Source organism: Fusarium oxysporum, chromosome 3 (assembly GCF_000149955.1).
Source record: "Fusarium oxysporum f. sp. lycopersici 4287 chromosome 3, whole genome shotgun sequence".
NCBI classification, from domain to species: domain Eukaryota; kingdom Fungi; phylum Ascomycota; class Sordariomycetes; order Hypocreales; family Nectriaceae; genus Fusarium; species Fusarium oxysporum.
Window position 1 is genome coordinate 916,354 of NC_030988.1, and position 15,241 is coordinate 931,594.

The window sequence follows — 15,241 nt, forward strand, 5'->3', positions numbered from 1 at the left end:
TCGATGTGCCTGCCTCGTTTGCCAATCACTACACTGCCTGCAGTGGTTACCTTAATCGGAACTTGTTGAGGCAGGTCCCCTGTTCAGTTCGCCCGGAGCGTGTGAACATATCTGGTTAACGAAGGTCAAGGGACAGTTAATACGTCGATATTCGGCGCTTTAACAACCGGCATAACGCCAATTATACAAGAGCGCAATGAAGTTATGGCCAGCATTCTGCTGACGAGACGATCAGTAGACTACATATGAGTAAGAAAATTCAAATACTGTCACTCCCTATATAGAAAACCAAACGCTCATATGATCTTGGCTGTTTGTCTGTACACCTTCAGAACCTTCTCTTCCCACCAACACAAAATGAAACCAAGGTAAGTGAGATTCAATGGTGGTAGAATAGAAGAAGACTATATTATCGTAAACGTCTCTATTCGAAATGATCCGCATCCACATAAATCATGACACATTCGTTGTATGTATGCTAACGGCCTTGAGTATCGTCGCCTACTTCAGTCCATCCTACAATCATACTATCCGGGATCAATAGCAGCATCTTAAAACTATAATCCACTAAGGGGACGACTCTCTTGGAACAACGTGTCTCTGGCGCACGGGGAGGGTCTCCAGCATCTGATTCCCCAAGTCCAAATGACTCTTGAAACTAGACACCAACCGCAACAACTCGTCTTTGACATCTTCTACAGATGAGATTCCTTGCATCACTTCTATTGCTGGCGGATTCGGAAGCGGCGGTAGAGATATCATCTGGTTCCCATTCGTCCCATTGTTAAAGTCATGCCCAAGCGGATGATAAATCTCTTCATCCTCACTATGGGCAGTTGACAGACTTTTCTGATTAGTTCGTCCAGTGCTATGCAGCATAGTCTGATTGGGATCGACTGCTAAGTAGAGAGCTGTGCTGTCAAAATCACCTGCGTCAACGTAAATGGATGGCTCCCGGGCAGCTGATGGATGTGAAATTGACTCAAATGTATGTCGTTCAAGCTCGAATGGCGTATGACACATCTCCGACGTAGATGAAACAGCATCTGAAATCGCCGTAGAAGGGCGAGCGGTCTCTCCCAAACTGTCGGGCATACTGGCATCGAGATCAATAAGACTCAAAGTAGACGCACGGTTTTCGGAGGTTGTGGGCTCCATAGGGATTCCGGCGACTAGGTCTCTCTGAGCTTGAACTATAGTGAATTCTTCGTCACTTCTCACAGGTTCAAGCCCACCATGCCGGTTTGCTGAAGTAGATAGGTCTACAGGGAAAGCCCAATCTAGGGTCCGGCGGCGATCTGCATCGGTTGAGTCATTTGAGACGGGCCTAATTCCGGGTTTGATAGTTGATAGGTCTGGAGATAGGGACAAGCTGTCGCCTAACGCAGCATCTAAATCAATCAACGATTCTCGAACATCCAGAGGTTCTGAATGGTCGCGAAGAGGAAGGTCCGACGTCAATAGTGGCCTCTGTGGGAAGTAGAAAGAACGGATATTGTCCTGGTAATTGGAAATAGTATTTGGGTCAAATGCCTTCTCGAGGGGAACCAGAGGCATATTCATATTTGTTGGTGGCTGCCGACGACGGCGTGGTTGAGGTCTTGATACCTGAGACTGTGTGTCGACGGTAGTATTGTAGAGCTCCAATATGGGCTGAGAAGAATCCGGAACCATCAGCTGATCCAGGTCATCCATAGTGCTGAAATTCCATTCATCATGGGAGGCCAGGGACGACGGCGGACTAGATTCTCTTTGCGCCCCGCCGGGAGAAAAGAGCGATGTACGGCTTCCTCCTTTAGCTTCCCAGATCCTGTAAGCGTACACAAGCCTCGACAGCGATGCAGTTGGATAGTCAACATCAGTATTGAAGATGTAAGGATGTCGTTGGATTTCCTCAATGGAGGGTCGCTGGGCAATGTCTTCCACCAGGCAATAGGCAATCAAATCTTTTAACCCTTGTGAATACTGATCGCCTTCGAGGCGAGGACAGTGTTGTTTCAAGTACGTGCCAAACCGAGAGATGTCTCGGAAGTTGGCATTGGGCGGTAACCCAGAAGCAACCTCGTAAGCCATTGATCCAAACGCCCAAATATCAACCTCAGAACCATACCGCACGTTTGAATTAAAGAGTTCGGGTGCCATCCAGTGTAAGGATCCTGTCACAGTGCTTCTCTTGTCGAATTTAGTCTCCACAATACCAGCCACTCCAAAGTCACAAAGCTGTACGCCGCCGGCTTCCGCGATGAGGACATTCGCGCACTTGATGTCCCGGTGGATAATGCCTTGCCCATGAACCCAGTGAATAGCTTCCGCGACCTCGCGCAAGATAGGAATAATCCATTGTTCTGGCAGATAACCTCTCGGTTTCATTAAAGTTGAAACACTCCCGCCGGCGCAATACTCGGTGACCATCCATATAGTATGGCGAACAAGAAGGACATCTACCACAGTATTGATATTTTTTGCGCCACTGCTGCCAAGGAGCTTTAGTGTTTCGACCTCTTTCAGGATATCACCAAATGTATCTGCGCTGGGATCGAGGGCATCTCCGTTATCAATGTTGATGATCTTGACGGCAACGAGTTGATCTGACTTGGTGCTGCACGCTTTGTAGACACGGCCGAAACTCCCCTTGCCAATAAGTTCTAAGAGAGAATAGGACGGTGGCTCTTTCCCGGTACCAGCACAATCCTGTACGACAGAGTTTTGCATCTCCCTCGCATCATTGATGGCATTTTGTCTGATCGCCGAAAGGTGAGGATTACTGACAAGAAGTGACGTCATTCGCTCGGTTATGGTGCGGGATGCTTCCGCGAATTGAATATTAAAGAGAGAACTAAATGCTTGAGAAGGCCCAATCGTAATGAAAGATGAAGGTGGATAGGTGAATAAAGTTTGAACGTGGTAGGTAAATCAAGTGAGGTAGGAAGCAGGGAAAATGTCAAGTGGCCCCCAAGATAAAAAGTCCGTGCTCTCTCGGAAAATTGACTTATTCCGAGCCCCATACGGAGGTGTTTTGAATACAGCTACCTAAAAACAGTTGGCGTATACAGTAATCATATGCAATAGATAAGCGAACGCAAGCACCTTTTGTAGGTAGTCATGACAAAATCAATTAATAGTAGAATTGATTTTTCTTGCCCCGCTCTACTAGAGTTGATTGTTGTAAGCTAATTAAATCTCGTTAACGTACGAGTGGATCAGACAAGCAAGTGGATCAACCTACTTTTCACCTTGAAAACTATGTTTTTTAAGTAATTCTTAAAAATCAAGATTAAGCTTAAAATGGCCGGGATTTTAATGGCTTATACTGTATATAGGTCTTAAAATAAGCTATGTTAATCTCCTAAGTTTTTAAAAACAAGTCCTATATAACGTACACGATAAGCGAGCGAGACAGACAAGCGAGCGAGGCACCCCACTGTTCACCTTAAAGGCAGTTTTTTAAATAATTCGTAACAATTCAAATTAAACTTAAAATAGCTAAGATTTTAATAACTTATATTTAAGGCTTAAAATAAGCTATATTAATTTTTCTAGACTTTTAAAAGAAATCTTATATAGCTGTAAACTTTAAAAGCTATAAAGAAGACTTATTGATAGCTCGTGAGCTAAGACCTATGAAAGTGCTAACGAATGTGGTCTTTATACCAGAGTGATCTTTACTGGACCGTGAATGTAAAATGGTCGATCCCTTGAGGACCGGTGGTGTTTCTTGGTCAGTCCAAGAGGACCATCGACCGTAGGGCGTCCGTCCTACATCCACCGCTCTTCCTGGTCTTCGTCTTGCGTCTTTAATAGCTGGATGAACTTTGGCGTATAAGTCCTGTAGAGCCTAAGGGTCTCTCCCCGGCACGTAGACGGATGCCGTCAGGGCCAGGCGATCTGGTAACCGTATGACTGCTGCTGTCACACATATCTGTCCCTGCTGTGCATATTCTGTACAGCTACCTGTTGACCCGTGCTATCCCCGTTCGTAGTTACACTAAGATGTCGGACTCGCGTCCCGTGAGGTCATCGTATAGCATGCGCATGTGCTTGCCGGGCAGCGCCTTGTCGATGCGTGTCGCCTTACGCGCTTCTGCCTTTGCTTCTGCGCCTAGTGTGAAGGACTCGTCCGTGGACCATATCTATTGCATCCTGATGGCATTACCGTCCTTTTCAAGGCGTTAGACATGCTTGTAGATCTCCTGGATAGTGCCTTGTCCCAACTGCTGCCGAGGTGTCGCGATCGCTTGCACCTATCGTGCACGTTACCTTTGTTTTACAGTTGTGATCATATGTTACGTCATGAATGTCTAGACCGCCGACCTTCTTGTTATTTCCGGTTAGCGTTCTGTGACCCATCCTGGTCAGGGTAAGCATTGACCCAAAGCAACGCTACCAATAACTTAATTTAAACTAGGTTTTTGATTGGCATGACTTGTGGGGGGTGGACTTGAGCTGGACTTAGTCTAGCCAATCGGAATTGAATTGAGTAACTCGATTTGCAAATCACAGCACTAGCCTAATTAGGCGAGATAAGATGAAAAGACTTACCCTAGGTCTTTAGAATTTACTTGAAAAAAGAGGTAAAAGATACCTATATATTACTAATTTTACTATGCTGACTTGCTGGCTTGTAAGTCAGGACTTAGATAGACTCGACTTGTGGCCTTTTTTCCTGATTTGCAAGTCAGGGGATTAGGCTTGAATTGAACAAGTCGACTTGAATTATTAGGAGCGTTGACCCAAATATTCATCAAACGCTCGAGCCCGATTCACTGGTTTGGGAAGATGATTCTCTTGGCGCCGCTTGATTGGTCTGTAGGCGTAGTCGGTTCAGCAAAAAACATAAGTCGCTTGGCCAAAGGATGTGAGTCTCAAGCCATCTTATTGGATCTCGAGCCGAATTCAAAAAGCAACCCCTGCACAGCAGCAAAAAAAACGAGAAATTTTGAAACCCGAGTTCAAAAGTGGAACCACTGTGTGCCCAGCCAGTTTATTGACCGAAGCTCGCAACTATCTGCTCTTCTTCATCTCCTCCATCCATAACAGACTTTCGCCCTCTATTCTCATTCATTTATCCCTTTATCGAATGGATCTATGTTCACTCCCAAAAGAAATCCGAACCCAAATAATTGATGCATTAGACGACAAGGGTATCATTGCATTGGGATTCACGTCGAAGTTGTGGAGGGCCCTACTGCTGAGTTATGGCTCATCGCTTCAATTCAGCATTATGCAAAGCCTAAAAGATCCTTGGGATATCTTCGAAGCTCTGAAGTATTTGGGAAACCGCCCTGGGGAGGCCATGGGACTCTGCTTGCTCGTTCTCGACGCTCAAATCCCATGGCTTTATCTGAAGCGTGAAGACGGTTCCGACACCGAAACGGAGAGCGATGAAATGGAAACTGAGTCTGAAGATGGGTCTGAAGATGGGTCTGAAGATGGGTCTGAAGATGGGTCTGAAGATGGGTCTGAAGATGGGTCTGAAGATGGGTCTGAAGATGGGTCTGAAGATGGGTCTGAAGATGGATCTGAAGATGGGTCTGAAGATGATGGTGGAGATGATTCCTACACCAATGATTGCAGTATGCCCTCACTTGACAACTTGGGGTTTTTCGACATACAACCCCAACTTGAGGATGCAGAAACGGAGATGTTGAAGCTCATCTGGTTCCTCGCGTCCCGTAAAAGACGGTATTATGGCCAGCATAGATTGGCCATGCTCGGTCGAATACTCGCCACAAATGGAGCCCCGCTGTTCTTTGTCGATTCAAAGAGACCGTCTCTCCGTCATCAAATGCTGAATGCGGTGGCCAATGGTCTCACGCCTGAACAAAAGCAGTTTATCCATCTCATCTTGGTGTGTTGGGCAAAGGTTGAGGTCATCGAGCTTGCAAATGATTTGCTGCAAAAGCAGCCAAGCCCCGAACAGGAACGGATTCTCCACTTCCTTGGAAATTCAAAAGAACTGTTCAATCCGGAAAAGGGAGAATGGCTTGACAAGGCCATCAGTGAGTGCAACCTAACGCGGCAGACCTCGAAGCGACTTGCAGATTTTGCGGATCACCATTGCCGTTTACGTTCCTGGAAAAGGACATGTAAATTCTTTGCGAGATTAGACCCACGTCTCGAGGCTGGAATGCGTATGCTTAAAGAACCGGAGTTGTTCCCTGAGTTGGTAGTCATAGCGATGGGAAAGATGCTTGAAGAAGAGAGGGCTGAACGACGATTTGATCATCATGTGGAGGAGGAGGAGGAGGAGGAGGAGGAGAAGGATCTGATTGGGAGGGATTGAAAAGAGCAAGTGTGTCATTCCTTGCTTCCTTCAAGCAGGTCTAGACGTAGGTTATTTATCTTTTGCATGAATTCTCATCATTCTTTCCAATATGAACACCATCGGTGGGGCAATTCGGCGAAGTACAAACTTCAAGCTTTTAGTCCACTACATCTTCCTTGAAGTCAAAACACAGGAGCCTTGCTCCCCCACATGGCCCCTCGCCAGATCCGAGTTTGTCCACACGTCTTTGCTTGCCATGTAGATGAAGGTTTCGTACACGAACTAGTTGGGCGAACTTCTGGGCCAAATATAATGTTGGCCGGCCATTGAATAAATTTCTGGGTATTCTTGCTTATCACTCTGATTCCGCAAGGTGGGAAAAAGGCGGGCCTGGGCCCGTTTGAGCGCCGGTCAGCTCGGCTTCCTGTGGATCTGTTTTCTCGGGCTGGACGCGCGTTATTGGTAAGGAGAGCCGAGTTGGTTCGACCATAAAACGGCACTCATTGTCGGAAGTTGCAGGAAATTTTCCTCATCCAGTTCTCTATTTTTGAGCCGCTTGGCAGCTTTTACGTTTAGTTATCATTCAAACCTATCGTACCTGAGTCAACGGAATACAGGGTTTCGGTAGGGGTGCATTACCAACATTAGCAGATGATAGAAACTCAATCGGTGAGGGGGGTTCCCAATGCAATTACCTACTACCAAATACTCAAGGCCTATCGAGTCACCGAGACGTCTGGTGCTAAGTGTGCATGTTAACCATGTCTGATATCTCACCGAGACATATCAAGGTAATGTATCAATAATCATGCCATATTCTTTATACACTTTAGGCAGAGAGAACCATTTCTAATGCATTGAAAATGACAATTTCTGGCCCTTCGTAAGCGCTATCTGGGTTGAAAACCAGCCAGCAGTCTGCCACAAACCGCCAAAGTGCTGTCCCTTGGCGAGCTCGTCTCCGTTCATTCCACGCTGGACTTAACCATCCTTGGAAAAATCAATCATTTGCCTTTCGTCGTTAGGCTCGGCCCGATCAGTTTCGTAAATTCCGTCGACTATTTATCATTTCACTTCACCAACATGTATGTATACATTTTCTTTCATCGCTTGTTTCGCTTTGCTGTCTCTTTCTGTACGGCTTGTGGTGGAATACTTGGCCTGCGCCTCTTGCCATTTTGTTTCTCAGGGTCTGTCTCGGGTTCTGTCTCAGGTTCTGTCTCGGGTTCTGTCTCGGGGCCTGTCTCCCATGTTTCCATCTCGTCTGGATTGAAGTTTCCGACAATGTCTGGACCCAAAGCTTTGCCAAGTCTCTCGCGCAGACCTAGGATTGGCCAAATGGGAACTCTTGTGTATTCAATCTTGAGACCAGACACAACAGCATCGTCATCGTCGGCCGGAGTCTTGGAGGGGTTGTGGAACTTTTGCAAGAATCCCCTTGTTAGATATCCAGTGTAGACAATGAATTCCTTTTTATCAACATCGTGGGTAAGGATCCTTAACTTTAGGTCGTGAAAGTCAGGGCGCGGTGGAATGCTTCGATGTTTCGGCATCTGCGAGTCGCACCTGCCACTGATTGATGGAGTAGGGTAGAAGTGCTTCTGAGCCATAGCGAGAAAAACAGCTATAAAATAGGCATCTTTGTCCGAGTTCGAAGGATCTATTTTGCGACGTCTTCGTTCCTGGAGGCGAAGCACACGTTCATCATACGACCCGCGAGAGTCTGGCTTGACTCTAAAACATTTTCTTCGGGCTGACGCTACCTGAGGTTTGCCGACGTAGCAGATTATGGACGGAGCAAAATGGCTTTGGTTGGGGGAAGATTGTTTTAAGACATCAATGGGCACCGAGGGTACCGTGGAAGCTGATCTGGACGAAGAAGAGGAAGAAGCTGTCTCCTTAGAAGTGAGATTCCACATAAACTGCGCGCCCACAGCACCACGGTAAACACGACTGCCGAAGTATAAATGCAGCTTGGGTGACTTGCACGGCTCGCTGAAGGGTGTACGCCATAGAACCCCGAGAACTGTCTCAATAGCAGCGAGGGTTTTTTTAGAGGGCAGTAGGTCGGGCTCAAGAATCTGGTCGAGTGCTGCTATTAGTCTGTTGATAGTGCTCGACGGGTTGAGGTGCCCTCGCGACGGTGTGCCTGGAGAATTTGGAGGCCGAGGTGTATCGCATGGCGGTAGTTCTCTCCATTCCACGCCGAGATAAAGAGAGTGTGAATCGGTCCAGCAAATTGGCAGTACGAAGAGGGATTCACAGGCGTGTTGGCGAAGGATATCGTAAAGAGAGTTCTTGTCTGGTGGGAAGACGCGAGACGGACGCCGTTCGCGCCGATTGATTTTTTGCCGAGTATTTATTGGTGTAGAAGACTGTGAAGTGGCCATGTCTACTCAACCTCTGAGCTGTATGGTGAAACTACTATTCGAGGAAAATGTCGTCGTAGCAGGAAAACCAAGGCTTTGAGTACCTTGAATAGATTGTATGACGATCGATGGAGACAGCGGGTACGTCCCCGATAAGGGGCATAATGAAAAAAGATACAAAGACTGTTAAACGACCCAGACCCTGTAAGTATTCATAATAGTGATAGAAAGTTGAGAAAGTAATGAAGGGGCAGGAAGAACTGGCATTGGGACTACCTGTCGGAAGGGGGGAGGGCACGCCCCTTTTCAAGTTGCTTCCTCAACCCTTGCACGCGTCGCGGGGTAGAGAAAGACCGCGTGGTCGCCACTAGAAACTTAACCACGATTAGCGAGTTCACGCGAGTTCACGTGAGATTCTGCCTTCGTCATAGGAAAGGCTGATCTGGGACCAGGAAGTGGGGCAAATTAATTTTAGCAGCACGGATAGCTCTACAGAGTCACCAGGCCAATTGCAACGGGCTAGTACCCTGACATCATGGGTGAGACTAAACTCAGGCAGCACGTGAGATGGCAAGAAGGCATTATGGTAGGTTTCGGCGTTTTCTGGTTCCCAGTATTCTTAAGTGCATTGAGAGGGCAAAAGAATGTACCCCAGCTGCACGGCAGAATCGCTACGGTGTTGAGCACTATGTTATGTGTATATTTTTCGTCTGGGTGGCTGTAACGAAGCCAAATCTCCTACTGGAGCAAAAGACGTGCTGAGCTAGCTAGGTACAGGATACCCCGCTTCCTTCACCATCCAGCATACCAAGGCACAAAAGGCGCTGTTTTTGTCAAGCCCGTCACCCGTCAGCGGGTTCGGGGGCAATCTGTCAAATTTTTCCACCGACCAGAATTCTCTCACGCATCGCTACATCTGCTGATGCAGTCCACAATCTCCAGTAACCAAGTTGTAGCTCGTAGTCGACTGTCGTGGCGGCAGGGAAAAACCTTGGGAAGGGATCAGAGGCCGGCGGTGCGGCTTGCCTTCAAAGGAGAAAAACCCATCGCAATCGGCGTCGTTGATCGGGAGGATGTCGCTACCGATGCCCATGGGCATCGTCCTCCGATATCTAAGGCGTTCTGGTTCTGGGGTGCCGCCATTAGATCCGACAAAGTTGTTGTCAGAGAAGGCGAACTCTCCAAAATTCCTTCTCTGAAAGCTGCTGTTAGGGAGCCGATAGCATCCCCGCAGTTTTGTGTAGTCGCATGGCCCGTAGAAAATCCCGCTCCTAGCACCGCACTAACAGTGCGTGCCAAGAAAGAATTTTTACAGGGGAGAGTTGCGGTGTTGAGCACTTGCACTTTCATTGTAATGTCTAGGGTAGGTCATAGGGGTACATGGCTCTACCTCATAAGCAAGCGGCTTGTGACAATTTGGCCGCCTTATGGGTGGGGAAGCAATTTCCGGCTAAGCAAATGCAGTACCTAGAGGTACCGCTGCTGCCTGGTGGTTTGGGCCACGAACCTGGAGTAGGGGAGATAAAGTGACAGTGCGAGTCATAAGTACTGCCACTGAACGTCGTCAGTTGAGTACATTGATTTGCGTGATATCAGTCATGTAAATGACTGTACACAGTGTACAAAACGTCCTTATGGCGGCAAATTAGACCTTTATTTAATCAATAAGGGTCATTGTCAGATTGAAAGGTGCAATACTTGATGCTGTAGCAATCGCGCAAGAAGAGCAGGGCTTCTATTCATGACTCCCAATATGAATCCAAAGAGCCAGAGTTCATGATTGTGTGACGCTCGGTGCATTCGATAAATTCGCGACATGAGGTCGGGTGATGTGAATTGATCCTGGGTCCTTTCTGAGCCGAATGTTCCAGGTCAGTTGCAAAACTGTTGCGCTTGGTTACTGAATGCTTGTAGGTGGTCTTTCATGAGAAGCAAGAGGGAAACGGTTTTGATTGAGGGAGTTTTTATCTAGATGGCGGAGTAGAAGCGCGTTTTTAGCAGATGATTTAATTTGCGCCTCATTGGCAATACAGGCTTTGATGCTCAAGGCGCGAGACGGTTTGTACAGCATCCTGTTCCATAGCGACCTGATGGTCGTCGTGATGCGAAGAAAACAAGACCGAGGCGAAGCAACGAGATGGGTGGAATTGAAGGTGCTGGATGGATAACCGATGTCGACCGGCTCTGTATCATTTCGGCTGGGCGAAAATTGAAACTTAGAGTGGATAATTCGGCAAATTCTCAATCTGGACGAAAGTGAAACGCGTCGGTATTTCATATCGGACAGACCAGGGTGTCTTTGAGTCAAAACTCTAAAGGCTTATTTTGGACAGCTATCGTTGAGCTTCGGCGCTGAGATGATGTTGAAATGAGGCTCATAGAAAGCAGCATGAAAACCTACATTTCCCCTTTTTCATTTTTGTATTCTTTTCCAGATGTTCAAAAGCCTGATCCTGGCTGCAGGAGTTTGCCTTTTCGCGACAGTATAATAACCGCGCGCCAGACACGATCAAATCGAATTCCGGAGTAACAAACTGCAAATCCATACATTTTTACGATGAAATCAGGTATAATTCTATCTCATAACGTCGTCTTAATTGACCCCTCCGAAATCTTCCACTACAAGAAAAAGAGGCACAGCGCATCACCTTGACGCGTGTCAGACAAACAGCGAGCTAACATTCCATAGCTCCTGGCAACACTTGCCCCAACCAACCTCCTGCCTGCGCTCTTAGGCCCACAAGATCAAGCCGGGTGAGAAGGGAACTGCTGATTGAGGAATCGGATGGAGAGCAATCTAATAGCGAAGGTGGGCGTGGCATGTAAGCTGTTCTTCTGCCATAAATTTCACTTGATACTTACGAATCTCAGCTTTGAAGTCGAGAAGATCTTGAAACACGAGAAGAGGAAAGACGTAATCGCGATTCCAAATTTGGCGGTAGTTGCGTTCATGACTCACATCTTTACAGGGCAAAGTGTGGTTTCTGGTTAAATGGAGAGACTATAGCCACAAAGATAACACTTGGGAACCTAAAGAACACTTCAGGTATGTACACGGCATCCCCGTTTTGAGCTTGAATATTCTTAGTGATGTGTTCTGAAAGGGGCACCGGCAAGGATATTCTTGCAGAGTATTTTAATGCTATAGATGGGAAGCACAGGATCTTCAAGGAATCACACCGCGAGGCCAAGACCAAGAAGCGTTTACCGAAGGCAGACAGCACTTCTGGTACAGCAGGCAAGCGGCGGCAAACAAAAAGGAGCAAGCAGTGTGGTACTGATGGGACATGGCCAATGACAGCGGAGGAATGGAGTTCTCTTTCGGAGCTGTGTGAGGTTAAAACGATTGACGGTTGTGACAAGGACGCTGGACGCCTGATATTTTATGTTACCTGGGAAAATGGCAAAAAGACTAAGCACGGCACGAAGACCATCTATGAGAGGTGCCCACAAATGGTTGTCCACCCGTTGCTCAAACCGCTGGCTTGTCAGTATTCGTGCTAACATGGTTCAGATACTCCGATATTATGAGAAGCATGCAAGAATTCCTATAAAAGAAGAAAGGCCTATGGGAGATAGTCCGAAGGGATGGAGACCTCCTTTGGGGTCATGGGAGAAAGAGATCAAAACAATTGATGATTTGCACAAGGACGTCGCTGGACGGCTGATATGTTATGTTACTTGGAATACTGACAAATGGACTAAGCACGACACTGAGACTATGTACGAGAGGTGCCCGCAGATGGTTGTTTACCCGTTGCTCAAACCATTAACTTCTCCGCACTCGTGCTAACATGGCTCAGATGCTCCGATTTTATGAGAAACACGTCGTAGGTACTTAGGAAAAGGGAAGGTACCAAATGCATAGCATTGAAGTGTTTCAAAGGTGTTACATATACGACGAACATGTTGCTGGACCGCCCAACGAAGCTCTCGTATAGCACTACGGTTAACTACTATCGAGGAAGGGAAGAAAGAAGAATAGGAGGCAAGGGTAATACAATGAAGCTAGAGGTTTTCGATGGGATTTTGCTATTTCAGCGGCTATTTTCGGGAAGGAAATAAAAATCAGAAAGAGGCGAGCGAGGCGAGTAACTGCAGAGGCAACGAGTGATTAATGAGATCTCGGCGGTTATGCTAGCTTTAACTGCGACTAACATGATTTCTACACAGCACCAATGTAATCGCCGATGAATCAACGAGAGGCGAGGGCTTGACCAATCTCTGGATGATGTAGAGGTTTCGTTCAACGCTAAAAGAGGCTTTGCGAGGATGTTTCCAACCTTTTCCTCAACCTAAGATGTATGTTCCATTTCCGGGGGCCACGTGAAACTTCCTAAAAAGTTGCTAGGGTCTTGAGGTTTTCGGATATCACAAAACGTACACCCAAACAGTCCGATGATACTAACAGGTATGAGTCATGCTGTTTAACCAACAACTCGCTGTTGAAAGAAGATCTTGAAAGAAGATCTTGAAAACTCCATCGAACCAAGTTCAATACAATGCTGATGACATCATCCGCCAAATTGAAGACTACGTCGAGGTGTACTTCTAGATGGCGTTGTTGGCACGCCTTCGCGCTCCTTTGTCGTACCTGTAAAAGCTAGCTCGATGAAACCCCCGTGATAAAGCCATAAGGTTGCGGGATCTAAGGAGCTTCAGCCTCAACACAAAGGTAAAAACCGCATGTTAACACATATAGGTAGTCCACTCATTACCCTCACTAATGCCTAGAATGAAGCTTTAGACTGAAAAGCTAGATGGTCGCGAACGCTTCTTTTCAGCGCAGTATAAAGAGCTTGCTGCTCTTCCGTCAAGACGATCGGTGGAGCCTCAAGTAGTTGGTGCGTTACGGTTGATGTGGGGGAATTATCTATCGTAGGATTAGTCCTACCACCATTTGAGCAGACTAATCTTTAACGGTGATCAAAGGCTCTGTCACACTGCATGAGCGTGTCAAGCAGTCTAACTGCACAACTACCCAATAGACGCTAATAAATTTACCGAGGCTCTAGAGATGGCGTAAGTAAGATCATGTCGGAGACAAGGAACAAAACGTATCGTATCAGTGCTAAACTAAAAAAGAAGAAGAAAGGAAATGACCTAACAGATGCTGAAAATGTATTGGCCAAGCTCTTCGGCTATGGTTGAGGCAAACGCCACATCGAAAGGGAAGCACAACGTGACAGAAGCGCCTCGAGTGGAAACGAGACCACAGACTTCAAAGAGGCTGCTCATCCACACAAGCTAGTCCATAGCCAGTGTAGATACCTGCTGGGTAGGTCCATGGTCCAAGGAAACAACTTGGTAAAGCCTGTCAATTATGGCCAGAGCGGGACTCGTCGCTAGGTAGTGCCGTCTGAAGTACGGCCACACCCTCGATCGTTCACGCGAGCGAAATGCACCCCTGGAATGCTTGTCAACTAAGAAACGAAGCGACCTTCCTATCTGGGACTGCCAAGTAGCTCTTCCGCCTATGGCCGTGCACCTGGCAAGGGGGGTCTCAAATACGGGGCAGGAGATATTCCCGGCAGAAAGTGTCTCTAATGCGGTTAAGGCTGCGTCACCGGTTCGTAGCCAGATAACACACCAGCAGACAAATGGCAAAGTCTCAATTGACGGATCAGGTGAAGGCCCACAGTCGCAGTATCTTAGTGGACAAACGGTTTGTGCTTTCTACTGTTTATGATGCCGATCAGGTCGCTTAGGAGGTATTTGGTAATCGAGTAACAGTAGTCCCGTTTCGAGGCGCATCACTTTCGGAGAGTAAGGGAAGCTTTGACGACTAAAGCAAAGCAGCGGAATTCCCGTACATAGAATTAGCGGAGTATAGGCCTGTTGTATAAAGGTACAGCACCTGGTTGTTGAGGACAAGGGGGTGTGAACATTAGTTGTAAGCATTAGTCAGCAGCTCTGCCAATACATGATAGCGATCCCAACACCAACTCCTTTGCGTACATTAATTGTTTTCTTTATTATTTCATCATCAACTCATAACCTTTGATTGGCATTGAGTGTCAAGGAGAGGAATGTTGAAAACTGTAGCGTATATGTAGGATAGTACACTCTATAGAATTCACTAGAGCTCCAGCAGCACACAAACAACGTGATCGTAGTACGTACGCTACACCATGTTCGACAGCATAATAGAATTTAATTAAACGTGATAAGAGCACAGGAACCACTCCAGAGTCAAACTTCGATCACCCGAACCTAGCTTTCAGGAGTTTGGTCTCTCAAGCTCAAAAGCTGGCTGTGCTCTGCACCGTATCCTCCATCGTATGATAAACTACTTGCAGGCAAATATAGCTACCACGGACTTATATAAAGGAGTCTATGAAACACCGAAGCCACAAAAGCCCAAGTTCTCCTGTCAAATTTCCCCTCCCAAATTGTCATCAACGAAAGACTTACTCATGGGTCGCGGGGCGTATGATACAACAGGCGCACCTAAGCTCCCACCGAGGCCAAAGCCTACCAAGACTGGAGGATGGCGTTACTGAACTGGTGAGAAACGGTGCCCTTAGTCTGTAATTAAGGACTGCTATTCATCACTAAAATGTTCCAACACAGCCTCTCAACATAGATCCGCATCGCATGAGATGAA

At 47.0% G+C, this 15,241-nt stretch overlaps 4 protein-coding genes across 10 annotated transcripts; 2 read left to right on the forward strand and 2 right to left on the reverse strand.

Moving 5' to 3' along the window:
* Window positions 1-234: 234 nt before the first annotated feature.
* On the reverse strand, window positions 235-3,046 carry FOXG_12515 (STE/STE20/YSK protein kinase). Its single transcript, XM_018392315.1, has one exon. It carries the CDS (start codon window positions 2,782-2,784, stop codon window positions 568-570), a length of 2,217 nt encoding a protein of 738 aa, XP_018251918.1. The 5' UTR covers window positions 2,785-3,046; the 3' UTR covers window positions 235-567.
* Window positions 3,047-5,016: 1,970 nt separating this feature from the next.
* Window positions 5,017-6,431, forward strand: FOXG_12516 (uncharacterized protein). The gene has a single exon (XM_018392316.1). The coding sequence runs from the start codon at window positions 5,078-5,080 to the stop codon at window positions 6,281-6,283; it is 1,206 nt and encodes a 401-aa protein (XP_018251919.1). The 5' UTR covers window positions 5,017-5,077; the 3' UTR covers window positions 6,284-6,431.
* Window positions 6,432-6,759: 328 nt separating this feature from the next.
* Window positions 6,760-8,961, reverse strand: FOXG_12517 (uncharacterized protein). Its single transcript, XM_018392317.1, has one exon. The coding sequence runs from the start codon at window positions 8,653-8,655 to the stop codon at window positions 7,369-7,371; it is 1,287 nt and encodes a 428-aa protein (XP_018251920.1). The 5' UTR covers window positions 8,656-8,961; the 3' UTR covers window positions 6,760-7,368.
* A 1,995-nt stretch (window positions 8,962-10,956) lies between these two features.
* FOXG_12518 (uncharacterized protein) lies at window positions 10,957-13,540 on the forward strand. Of its 7 annotated transcripts, XM_018392319.1 has the most exons (10): window positions 10,991-11,201; window positions 11,324-11,456; window positions 11,506-11,548; window positions 11,604-11,680; window positions 11,739-12,090; window positions 12,149-12,379; window positions 12,438-12,721; window positions 12,808-12,936; window positions 12,986-13,309; window positions 13,382-13,540. In XM_018392319.1, the coding sequence occupies exons 1-7, from the start codon at window positions 11,192-11,194 to the stop codon at window positions 12,474-12,476; spliced, it is 885 nt and encodes a 294-aa protein (XP_018251922.1). In that variant the 5' UTR covers window positions 10,991-11,191; the 3' UTR covers window positions 12,477-12,721; window positions 12,808-12,936; window positions 12,986-13,309; window positions 13,382-13,540. The 7 variants fall into 7 exon arrangements, with proteins under 7 accessions (XP_018251926.1, XP_018251924.1, XP_018251922.1 ...); XM_018392318.1 differs by having other exon boundaries at window positions 12,438-12,936; XM_018392323.1 differs by having other exon boundaries at window positions 10,957-11,201; window positions 11,506-12,090; window positions 12,438-12,936.
* The last annotated feature ends 1,701 nt before the right edge of the window (window positions 13,541-15,241 follow it).